The sequence below is a fragment of the Myxine glutinosa genome, chromosome 8 (assembly GCF_964187855.1).
Source record: "Myxine glutinosa chromosome 8, kmMyxGlut1.1, whole genome shotgun sequence".
Classification (NCBI taxonomy): Eukaryota; Metazoa; Chordata; class Myxini; order Myxiniformes; family Myxinidae; genus Myxine; species Myxine glutinosa.
Genome location: NC_136268.1, coordinates 36,856,914 through 36,869,786, shown reverse-complemented (window position 1 = coordinate 36,869,786; position 12,873 = coordinate 36,856,914). Strand labels below are relative to the sequence as shown.

The window sequence follows — 12,873 nt, the reverse complement described above, 5'->3', positions numbered from 1 at the left end:
TCCCCAGATCTGTACATCGACACAATCCTGTCTCTGAGCTCTGCAGGCAGTTCCTTTGACCGAGACAGGTGTGTGCCTTTCCAAATCATGTCCAATCAATTGAATTTACCACAGGTGGACTCCAATCAAGGTGTAGAAACATCTCCAAGATGATCAAGAGAAATGGGAGGCACCTGAGCTAAATTTCAAATGTCATCGCAAAGGGTCTGAATACTTGTGTCAATGTGATATTTCAGTTTTTTCTTTTTAATAAATTTGCAAAACTTCCTAAAATCCTGTTTTTCTTTGTCATTATGGGGTATTGAGTGTAGATTGATGAGGGAAAAAATGAATTTAAACGATTTCAGCATAAGGCTGCAACATAACAAAATGTGAAAAAAGTTAAGGCGTCTGAATACTTTCTGATTACACTGTAAATTAGAACACTGATTGGAGACACCCTGAGACACCGTGAGACACCCTGAGACATCTGTGGAGGTCTGGAGAACAAATGAACACTTTCAGATATTTGTAATGACTTCGTTGCTCAATCCGGAGTCCTGTTCTTCGATTTTTAAAAAACAATTTGTATTCAAGATGGAGGATTGTGTAAGAGCTCATCAATCACAAAAAACCAAATGGACACATAAAAAAAAACGTACAATAAAGGGAGCGGGAGAGAAGATGGGGAGAGAGAGTGAAGCACACAGGTACAACAGTAGAGAACAGGGATATCGGGAGATCTGTGGGAGGGAGAGGGCTTGGGGGGAGGAGGCGGGTTGGAGAGGTATAAAACACATGGATGTTCGGACTTCAAGGAAAGAAGTCGGTATTTCAAAAAAGTGGTTCTGGGATGAAATTAACGGGGGTAGAAAAGATCAAGGTTTTGGATGGGGGAAGACAAGAGATGGTGGCGAACAGCTGTTTAAAAGACCTGGAGGGAGGAGTGGGATTGAAGAGAGTGAGAGAGTTTGTTCCAGAGGTGGGAGAAAAGAGGAATGAAGGAGTGAAGCTGAGCAGAGTCTTGATTTTGGAAGTTTCACCAGAAGAGGGTTCCTGGCAGATCTTGTGCGACCTGTAGGAATATTTGGGGGACAGAGCACAGACAGAGCTGGGGGAGCAAGGCCGAAGAGGAGTCGGTAGAAGACACAAAGACCACCAACCTGCGGTGAGTGAGTGAAAGGCCCTCAGAGTTAGCTTCATCGCGGGAGATTCCAACGATTCTGAAAGCTTTGGTTTCAACAGCGTGAAGCCGAGCTAGGTGTGAGGCAGGAGCACCGGCCCAGAGGGGAGAACAGTATTCCATTGAGCTGCGGATGAAAGCCTTGTATGTGGGGAGGAGCTCAGGTGTGCCAAGGAAGGACTTTGCACGACGGAGGATGCCCAGTCGGCGACTGGCTTTTGAGGCCAGCTTGGAAATGTGGTTTTCCCAGGAAAGATCATGGCAGATAGTGAGACCCAAAAGCTTGAGTGACAGAACTTCGTGGAGAGGATTGTTCAGAAAGTAGATGGGAGGGTTGTCCAGTCGGTCTTTTCGGAGACACATAGTAAGGGTGTGAGATTTGTCAAGATTGAAAGACATGTTCCACTTGTTTGACCAGTCTGATTTTTTCCAGGTCTGCAGAGAGCGAGGAGATTGCAGACTGCCGATCTGAGGGATGAGGAATGGAGCGGCAGAGAGTGGAGTCATCAGCAAAGAGATAGAGAGAATTTTCCAGAGAGTCGGAGAGATCATTGATGAAGACCAGAAATAGCACAGGGCCCAGAACACTGCCTTGGGGAACTCCAGCCTGAACACGAAGGGGAGATGAGAGAAATCCATTCAGAGCCACATGTTGACGATGACCAGAGAGGAAGTCAGCAAGGCATGGGTGGAGATTTCCATGGATACCATTGGAGGAGAGTTCGGTGAGCGGAGTGGGGTGCCAGACCGTATCAACCGTATCTAAGGATGTTTGTTCATTTTCATATTTGTGTGCGATCCACTTTCATTCAGGATGTTATTTCATTTCATTAGGAGCTTGGAGCGATGTTATCTTCCATGTAAAGCGAATGAGACGTTGTTTCTGTCATTTTCTTTTAAAACCTTTAAACAGACATTTTCTCCCAATTCATGACCTGTAAAAAACGAGCCACCACCTGTCGCGGGGAAGGAGTGGGGTGGGAGTCTGAGTGTGGGGTGCGAGGAGGGACGGGAGTCCAAAGGGAGAGGGGGTTGGAGGAAGGAGGAGAAGGGGTGGAGTGGGAATCTGGAGGGGATGGTGTGGAAGGAGACAGAGGTTCGTTTGGGCTGAGGGAGGGGAAGGGATGGGAGGAAGAACCTGGTGTTGGGGTACATTTGCTTGTAAGAAATAATAATTTGATCTATAATTTCCTAACAGTGGGCAATAAAACTATATTTGGGCTTTTAATCAAACAGATGGGTTGTGTGTACCTGATGGGTTGTGCGGTTCAACAGCTCCTTGTGAGATTTCACCTTACGAGCTTCTGCATGGTAATAACCTTGAGAAAGCTCATAGAAGGCATTCTCCAGCCTATTGTGGGGTAGAAGAACAAAGTTAGTTGGAAGTACCGAAAGGAATGACGGAATTCAGCTTGTGAAAGTTTCCATACTGGGAAAATAATCACATTTGTCAAACCACACTCAAGTTGAATATAACATGGAACCACCCGATAACGTTATCATCCAAAGGGAAAACTCGATTCCGATGCAAGTTAACATTGGTGATTGTAAACTTAAACTTACCATTTCCAACACTGGAGTATTATATTAAAGTGTTCAATGAAGAGGCTATATTATTTTAATATCAACAATATGTAAGAACTCACAACAACTTTTTGCACATTTCAACTCGATATTGAATGGAATAATCCTTTTTCTAAAGTGTATAATAATGCAAAAATAGTTGTGCTATAAGCAATATGAAAATAACTTCAATAACACACTATTAACGCATCTACACATGATGCACAGGGAAGAAGGGAAAGGCAAAAAAAAATGAAGGAAGAAAATGGAGCAGGTGAGAAAAGAGGAAGGAGTTTGGATGGAAGGTGAAGGAAGGGAAAATGAACAAGGAAGCTGGGATAGGGAAGTTGACTAGGGGCTGGGGATTTCATCATTTCAAACGTTGCTTTTCCTTAATCACAACCGACTCACTTGTTTTATAACCTGCAAAGGGTCATAAATGTCACATAAAATGCATGAGAGATTATACCCTTTTGACTCCTTGACACTAAGTACTACTGGAACGTACCCTAAGAGCTTCAGACCATCTAGAACATTTTAAATGCATACCATGCAAAGATCTGTAGTCTTGCAAAATACAGACTATACTTTAAATTTTCAGCAAGATATGCGCAAACTCGACCAACCCAGATAATGGGAACTCCACTGGTAAATAATGATGGTTCAGCCCTCAAAAGACAGGCACCAGGGACCTGTAAATTGTAATTAATACACCTACTCACGTTCTGTGCAGACAAACAAATAAGCAAACAGACAAATGGATCCAAATGCAATACCCTCTCCTCTAGTGAGGGTTATATAAATAAATAAATAAATAAATAAAATAAAAAACTTACCGAATAATGTACCCAACGATATGATCTGTATGTGGCAAGACAAATAAGGCCTTCGCTGAAAGTTCACAAGCTGCACACAGAGTAGATGCTCGTTCTGAGGCGACCAAATCCTCTCCTGTGGTGGGTGTTACAAATCAATTGCAGATAGGTACCTTACATAACATTTGTAATTATTTTGCGAATAATATCACAGTAAACAACAACATAAAGCAAATTAATTGTTTTAAGATATTGCGGCTCATCCTTACCTGGTGGAAGTGGAGCCTTCTTTTGAATCAGTACCACTGCTACCTTGGTGCCCCTACCCTGGAGGCTCTGCCTACGGAAAATAAAAGAGAATAAAAAGAGGTGAGAACAAGAAATCAATAAACTGAAATGTTTCCATTCCCAAAAGGATTTACGGTAAGGAAACAAGACGTATGGTCAAAACATTTCATATCAAGATGACCGTGATGGCATGACAAGTGATAATTCAGTGTGCAAGGAAATTATTACAACAAAAGACAGAAGCTAGTTGGTTGCGGATACTTCAAATTTGACCTAGACTGGATTTACGGAGGGTAGAGCAATGTATGTAGACCAGTGTATTTTAAGGAAATTTCCCTTTGTAGATTTGGTAGCCAAAAGCCAAAATCACATATTTGTGGCATTAATATGCTGTTGTGCTTCTGGCTTCTCAGGGTTAAAGAATGCATCTTTAGTACAACTATAGTAATCTCTTAAGTACTTGCTCAGTTAAGAGAATCGTAATACACGTCGATAAATATTGTCGTGTGACTGCTCTCAGTTAAGACCGAGGGTGAGCCACGGATGGAAACGAGCGTTATGGAGGCATTCAACTCAAATTGATGGCGGATGACACGCGAGGAGGAAGAAGAATACCGATTTACCTGGACGGCCGGCGCAGGCGTCTTCACCCTGCAAATTAAATCAAATGAAAACGGAATTTAAAATGTACAAAAAGAACAGGGGATATTAAACTGAACCCGAGAACAATGAAACGCGCCGGTTAAATAAATGTCCAAAAGTGGAGCGCTCCCACACCAGACATCTAAAACACACAAGGGAGGATATATGAAAATAAAGGGTGTGTGTGTGTGTGTGTGTGTGTGTGTGTGTGTGTGTGTGTGTGTGTGTGTGTGTGTGCGCTTATCTCCAATGGCTGCGGTGTCAGGGATCGTCAGGCTCGAGCACGCAGTACGGACGTGGCTCCGCTCTTGGCTGGAAGAAGGCCGCCTGGTCGTTGGCGCAAACCTCTCATTCCGCGCTGCTAGGCCAGCGTAGGCTGCAGCGGCAAGCCTCGCTTGTACGCTCATCGCTCGTACGTGAACGCAGGGGAGGAGAATCGTCAGTGCTCCACCGTCTCTCCACCGTCTGTCGTTGCCCAACAAGCAAGGGTCCAGGGTCAAGAACGCAAGGGAAGTCCAGGGCAAGAGGGATCCAAAACGAGAGGGGTCCAACACGAGAAGACAAAATGCCGGCTCGCGAGTCCTTTTATCGCTCGTTTCGTGACGTCACCGGCACTTTTTACCAACCACCGCAGGCCACCGCTACATTGTGCAGCTCTCCACCAATGCCCGCAGGCCACCCTTCGCCATCATCGGCGTGTCCTGCCAATCAGTCCTCTGCTTCCCTCTCAGCCTTCCCTCCACCAATCTACGGGAAGGTTCTTGCCCCACCAGTCCTTCCTTACTCTGCCAATCGGCGGCCTTCGTCCTGCCTCGTGTCTTCCTTACACCAATCAGTGGCCAGCTTCTTGCCCCTACCTTGACCAATCATGAGTCCTTCTGGGCGTGGCTCTCGGCCTGCCTGAAGCGATGTGTTGCTATGCAAGTTTTTTTTTTTTTTTTTTTTGTATGCTGAATCTAGGCTCGTGAAAGAGCTAACATATACTTCACAAACAAATCAACCAGACAAACAAAATATATAAAAAGAGGGAGCGGAAGACAAGATGGGGGAGAGAAGGGGAAGCACACAAACACAACATTTGAGAGCAGGGAGATGTGTGGAAGGGAGAGGGCTTGGGGGGAGGAGGCGTGGGAAGGGGGGTGGGGGAGGGAGAAGTATAAAACACAAGGACACCAAGGACTTCCAGGACAGAAGTTGGTATTTCAAAAAAGTGGATTGGGGTGGAATTAGCGGGGGTAGAAAAGATTAAGGTTTTGGATGGGGGAAGATAAGAGATGGTGGTGAACAGCTGTTTTAAAGACCTGGAGGGTGGAGTGGGATTGAAGAGAGTGAGGGAGTTTGTTCCAGAGGCGGGAGAAAAGAGGAATGAAGGAGTGAAGGTGAGCAGAGAGTCTTGATTTTGGCAGTTTGACCATAAGAGGGTTGCAGGCAGATCTTGTGCGACCTGTAGGAATATTTGTGGGACAGAGCCCAGAGAGCTGGGGGGGCAAGGCCAGAGAGGAGTCGGTAGAAGACGGAAAGACCACCAACCTGCCTGCGGTGAGTGAGTGAGAGGTTCTTGCCCCACCAGTCCCACCAGTCCTTCCAAGTTGGTGATGTAGCTGGCTGCAGTTCTACCGGCAGTGCCCCGAACTGGCTTCCGGTGAGGTTTCCATTATTATTGTGGGGGGGGATTTAATTAGTGTGTGTGCTAATGGGCCTAACTACTCTACGTGTCTAGTGCGTTGCCATACGGGACAAAGGATAGATCACAGGTCTCACAAACAGGGGAATTAGCATAATCCCTACTCTAGTTATCACAAGGCCATCCTCATATGACCACAAATATACAAACTTGATCCGACATCTGGACTAGACAGGTCCCTGCTTATGTAAATTGAGATGGTTCTTCTTCTTCACGACATTCAAAGCATGATACCTACACAGATCTACCTGATCTATAAATCACTCTACCCCAAAATTCATAACAATATGCATTGCGTATGTATTAGATTGATGGTCTTTCCCCTATCCATAGTGTTTCTTTTTACCTGCGACATGTTGCGGGTCTACAAGATCTTCGTGTTGCTGTTTTTGTTTTGGGGTTCTTGTGGGGGGGTTGATTTTTGAAATGTGCAGTCATTAGTCGGATTGCTTCCAGACCATACCCACATCTGTCACTTGACTCCACCCACCATAGCACCGAGACAAAATGATATGGCCGCTATCTTGGTATTATGGTGGGCCTAACATATTAGGACTGTAGGCCTCTGCTGATTATACACTGCCCGGGTTTGTTGCGTCAGATTTCCATTGGCTTTGTTTGGGTCGAGTGTTATGCATGATGAGGGACCACAAAAAATCTAATCAAATGTCGAATAACAGTAAGATTTAATCAAACCCGTCAGAACGCATGATAATCAAGCGTTACTTTACATTGCATAATGAAGTGTTATGTCACAAAAAAAAAATCGCAGCGCGCCCATTTTCGAAAGGAACCTTCCTCTACCCAACCCCAACACACACTGCAAAAATGAATTTAATCGGACAAGCCATTCTGCTTGAAATTGACAGAAACCAATTTCAAGATGGCTGCCGTGGCGGCCATATTGAAAATCGCAGCGCGCCCATTTTCGAAAGGAACCTTCCTCTACTCAACCCCAACACACACTGCAAAAATGGATTTAATCGGGCAAGCCGTTCTCCTTGAAATCGATGGAAACCAAAAGTTGACGGATGCCCGGATGCCCGGACGATGCCCGTGACGACAAAACCCCTTAGCCCAATTTGGGCTGAGGGGTGAAAAGCGTCATATAATTTTTGAATAGCCCTAGATTGGGGTTAAGCAATCCATGACCGTGTGACAAGTCAGTTCGTTCGATGACCGTGAGGAGAGTGACATGGATAAGGTGTGGCAAGTTAATTTTTTAATAGCGCATTAAATGTTTCCCCAAACGTGCTGTTTATCTTTTTAAAGTGCTTTAAATATTGATTTTCCAATCAGCCCATTACCGGATTTTGCCAGTGTTCACATTTGTGCTCTTGTATAACGTTTTATTTTCTTTCGTGCTTTCCTTCCTTCTCCTTGAACCGGTTCATACTGGCTAATTAGCTCATGCCACCTTCTTACTCTCCTCACATCCTTCTTGAATTGGTTTGAACTAGCCAATTCATATCATTACTTTTATGTTCACCTTATTGCCTCTCCTCCAATTGGTTTATTCCCTCTCCTCTCCCCCAATAAATTAAAATAAATAAATAATCATAAAATAATGAATTTCTTAATTAATTGGTTAATAGATATCGAAATCACCATAGTTTCATCCGGATCTGCAACCTTTTAAAACTTAATTATTTAATCGAAAAATTAAATAATGAATCGATTAATTGATTGATCAATAAACCAAAAATACCCTTTATAGCCAAACCACTTGGTCACTGTCATGTCCAAATATCATTTAGAGTCGAGAACATCCTGCCAACCCAAAAGAGCACACCATCCCTCCCCTATTAGGGTAATCTCTAAAATAATTTCCCTTTGTAATCTGTCGACATGTTTATTTTAAAAATTGTTCTGCAGCTCCTAAACCAGTGAAGAAATATAATGACAATAACTTTTGTCGATCGTTTTACACTTCACCGCCATTATCAACAGTGGGCAAAAAACAACAAATGCTCGTGGTGAGAGATAACTGTCATAACTCAGCTCAAAAACCGCGATTGGGTGAAATTGAACCCCATGATAACTAAATCAGTGCATAAAGAGGTTGCCCACAATTGGTGAAAACTCATGATATTTGAGGGTTTACCGTATATATAACTTGCGTGAAGGAAATAAAAAATTGTATTTCAAAATAAATTCATTCATGATATTGAAGTACATAACATACATTTTCATTATTTTTATTGATTTAGTTTTATTTTTTGCAGGCAGAACACTTGAGTGACCATGTGGAACTGGTCAGGTGAAGAACGCGCTTTCGCTATCAAAGCTTTTTACAAGAATAATGATCGTGCAACTGCTGCACAACGTCAATTCAAACTCCATTTCAATGTTCAACATCAATTCCAACTCCAAACTTTTATCCCTATAAAATTCAAACTGTCCAGGAATTAAGCCAAGATGATGAGATTGCCCGCAATAATTTTTGTGAGGGGATGCTTTCATTTATGGATGGAAATGAAAACCAAAACATTGCTAGCAATTTGTTCATGTCTGAGAAAACACATTTTCATCTGTGTGGCTGTGCCAACAATCAAAATACTTCTTTTTGGGCAGCCGAAAACCCAAGAGAAATGCACACAAAACCGTTACACAGTCCCAAAGTCACAGTGTGGTGTGCACTTTTGTTGTCCAGCATCATAGGGCCTTCTTCTTTGAGAACGATAACAGAAATGCCGTCACTGTTACTGCAGCTCGATACACCGATATGGTTTCTAACTTCCTCTCCAGAGAATTCAACAGATTTGCAGAAGTGAGCCCAAAGACGTGGTTTCAGAAAGATGGTGCAACCTCCCACACCGCCAGTGTCCATGACTACTGTAAGGGCGCTCTTTCCAAAGCATGTCATTTCCAGAAACGGTGATATTCCATGGCCAGCAAGGTCACCCAATTTGACTGCATGTGATTATTTATTGTGGTCATATCTAAAGGACAAAGTGTATGTTAACTGTCCACAAACTCTTCATGAACTTAAGAAAAGCATCAGACTCAAAATCAACGATATTGACGTGGCCATGTTGGAGAACTTCATGAATAATTACCGTCCAAAATTGTAGGAATGTGTCAGACGAAATGGTGCAAATCTCATAGGACCTAGATTAGGGTGGTCCACAGATGTATGTAATATTTAATACTATTAAAAATCCATGCTCCACAAGGCTGCCCTTGTTCCTATGTTTATAAAGATCATATGAAGCAAATATGAGGTCAATTGGAACTTATTTAGAGGTTGCTAAAAAAATAACATTTTTAATTTATCCTGTTTTTTTCAGATGGCAGAAACTCGCAGCTCTTCCACAGTTTGGTTGCTGGGCAAGTCTGAAAAGGAAATAATATGTGGGGGACTACCAACCAAAGGACACACATTGCAGAAAATGGTGTACCATCACATACAAGAACACCATACAGTTCGTGAAAGTGTCAAACTTAGTGTACAAACTGTGTGTGCATACTGGGAGAAAGCACGAATTCCAGTGCAGAGAGTAGATTCCTGTGAGCGCCAACTTTTGAAGTTGTACGATGCCTACAAACTGGTAAAGAAAAATAGAACCAAGACATTCGAAAACTATAGAGTGAAGGAGCAGATGTTCAAAGATGATCTTCAATCCCTTTTCGATATCTCACTAAATGATGCGCTTGAACCCTAGTGTTGGGCTAGTGGCTAGGGTGCCGGCTTAGGATCCTAGGATCCTGGGTTCGAATCCCGGTCGATCGCTGAATTAACGCCAGGGGGGTTGACTCAGCCTGTCATCCTTCCGAGGTCGGCTAATTGAGTACCAGTTCACTGGTAATTCCCTGTTTGTCGTTAAAGGCGGCAAAAAGGGTTGGCGTCAGGAAGGGCATCGGCCGTAAAACATTGCTTCAAAAAGGGGACCAAAAAACAACAACAACCACGGCTCCCGAAAAAGGCCAACCCCCGCTTTGCGGGGAAAAATGGCCTCTAAATGTGGTTATTTTTTTATATATATACTAAATGATGCGCTTGATAAAATGACGAATGAAGAAGACAAAGCATTCCTTATCATGCCATCCCTCAAGTTCACGTATGGGATCTGTGGACAACACTCTGGCAGTGAGGGAGAACAGAAAGCGTATCAGGCTTGAGAATGAAGATAAAAGAAAGAAGACACATGCTGCTGAGACTCTAACAGCAATGCAATCTGTTCCATCAACATCGGCTATGGTTGATGATGATGATGAGTGAGATTGAAAGCTCAGATTCAGGGGACAATGAATTCAAACTCCAAAGTCCATCTTCTGCCAAACAGGCGAAAAAGCCTCGCATCAAGGTGATCACTCCAGCAATAGTGGCAACTCTGGACAGAGTAAATCTCTCAGATCGGCGTGCTATGTTTGTGGCCAGTGCTTTTGCACAATCTCTTGGTCATACCATTGAAGACATTTCTCTGTCACACAGTGGAATTCGTCGTGCTCAAATTCGTGAAAGGGAAATAATGGCCACTGAAGAAAAGGCAAATTTCTCATGTAATAGCCCACTCCTACAACACTGGGATGGGAAACTCTCAATGATTTGCTTCTTCTTTCAACCCTTGATTCTTACCCAGATATGGTTGTCCGTGAAACTGCTGTCAACGCATTCACTAGACACCTCTGGTATTTGTCAGAACACCTTGCTGCATTAGCTCTTTTTGATAGCCGGGTGGATGACGAGACAAAAGGCAAAGATGGTGAAGAACTTCAAGCGGGCTCCAAAGCCAAACAATCTTCATGGGATAGATGCTAAAGCCTTCAGGCTTTCTGACTCAGTGGACACCTACATCACAAGTCGATCTCTTTGAATTATTTGGTGTTGTCATCTCAGAGTCTGACAAAGAAGTATCACTGAGTTTTCTGGAAAAGGAGCCACACCTCTGGAAGACAGACAACTCATATCAAGAGCTTGAGAAGAAGATACGCAGCATGAAGGTTATCAATGACTGTGCTGAGGGAGGTGTTGCTCTCATCCAAACTTTCCATGACACTCTGACCAAGAATGAAGAGCAGAAGCAATTTGTGTTGAGAGTTGTGAAACTTCATCGTGAAAACTTTCCAGTGTCAACCAAAGCCATCTTGTCAAAGAAGTAGGCAATGTTTTGAAACACAAGTTTCTGAAAACAATGTTACGTAAAATCATTCAAATGATTTTAGCCGGGTAGTTCCATTTATTGTATAAATCCATTTATTGTAGTTCCATTTATTGTATAAATCACACACGTAAAATTTTATGCAAATCGTATAATATTTAGGGGTTGCTCAACGCAACATGGCTTGTTGCGGTGAGAATACAATACAAAATTGTATAATTACATACAATTCTATAATAATATTATAATTACATTATTATGTCCGTACATAATACATAAGAAACTGCAACATAAACAAATATAATCTGATCATTAATAATTCATAAACTTCAAAAATAATGAACATAAATCGTTGCCAGTGGGCTTTAATGGGTTAAGATGAAAAAGAAAAAGAAAAACGTACCCTATTATTATTACAGTTATTATTATTAGGGAGCGCGGTGGCCGAGTGAGTTAGACCTCGCGTGTTGGGTTGACCACACCAGTGGAGAAACTTTAGAGGCCATGAGCAACCTCTAAATATGATTTGATCACTGAAAATTTACCAAGTGTTTTCTCATGGGATCAAACAAAACCAGACCCGAAGACATAAAATCATGATACATTCGGTTTTTAGTGCACCCTTATATATATATATATATATATATATATATATATATATATATATGTATATATATATAGTAACGGATTTGAGAATCCTTTGTTGTAAATATGCCCCCCTCGTGTAATGATTCCTTGTAAATACCTCCGTTTTGTGTGTAAAGGTCAAAGGTCATCCCCTTAGTTAATCCATCGCATGCACGTAGAGAATCATATACCCTTCTAAATAGTTATTTCTTATTCTATGTTAGTATAAGGCTCTGTTTCCCATTAGTTGACTCTGCATTGCACCAAATTGAAATAAGATAGATCCCCTTTCTTTCAAATTCCCTCAAAGCCTCCCTTTCCAACTGCATTTATTGCCAAAACCTCCATTTCCAACTGCATCATTGCCATTCGCATTGCCAACTGCATTCGCCCTCCATTGAACACACGGTCAAGCCCACGAACAAGGGCATAGCCCACCCCTCGTCATCAGAAGGTGGAGCCAGCGAGCCCCCACCAGCCAATCAGGGCTGGTGAGATACCATCACGGGCGGGGCGCGCATTGATCTCGAAGCGCATTATAAAAGCGCCCGCGCAAGTCTATTGAAGAGAGATGCGCGTAAGAGTTCACCTGAGGCAGTCCACCGGAGCCCAGTTGAGTCCAGTTGGAGCAGAGGACCGAGGAAGCCCCCCACAGCAGATGAGTAAGGAGTCCACCGCAGCTGAACCAACCGCAGCTGAGTCCACCGCAGCTGGGTGGAGTTGAGCTTTAACGGCGGTTCGACCCACGGCCGCGAAGCAACGCCGCCGTGCGAACAGAAGTGTGGAGAGTCGGCGGCTGCTCACTCCCGGCCCGCCGTTCTCCTGCGTCCAGCTGAACCTTCCAGCCCTGTGGTCCCACCTCCTCATCCGTCCGGCGTCCAGCCATCCACCTCCTGCCATTCCTGTCATCATCCCCGTGTAAGTCTGACTGTCGTCTGTTTGTCCGTGTTGTCCTGGGTATAAGTTAAGCCTGGATAGATAAGTTAATAT

At 43.4% G+C, this 12,873-nt stretch overlaps 1 protein-coding gene across 2 annotated transcripts in view; it reads right to left on the bottom strand.

The window, feature by feature from the left end:
- TRAPPC11 (trafficking protein particle complex subunit 11) overlaps positions 1–12,873 on the bottom strand; it is a 273,835-nt gene that overhangs the window by 217,495 nt on the left and 43,467 nt on the right. For both annotated transcript variants that reach the window (XM_078783191.1, XM_078783192.1), the window contains exons 4-6: positions 3,810–3,880; positions 3,562–3,676; positions 2,414–2,513 (exon numbers count right to left, since the gene is read on the bottom strand). In XM_078783191.1, coding sequence (XP_078639317.1) covers positions 2,414–2,513; positions 3,562–3,676; positions 3,810–3,880 — 286 coding nt within the window. The remainder of the gene's footprint in view (positions 1–2,413; positions 2,514–3,561; positions 3,677–3,809; positions 3,881–12,873) is intronic.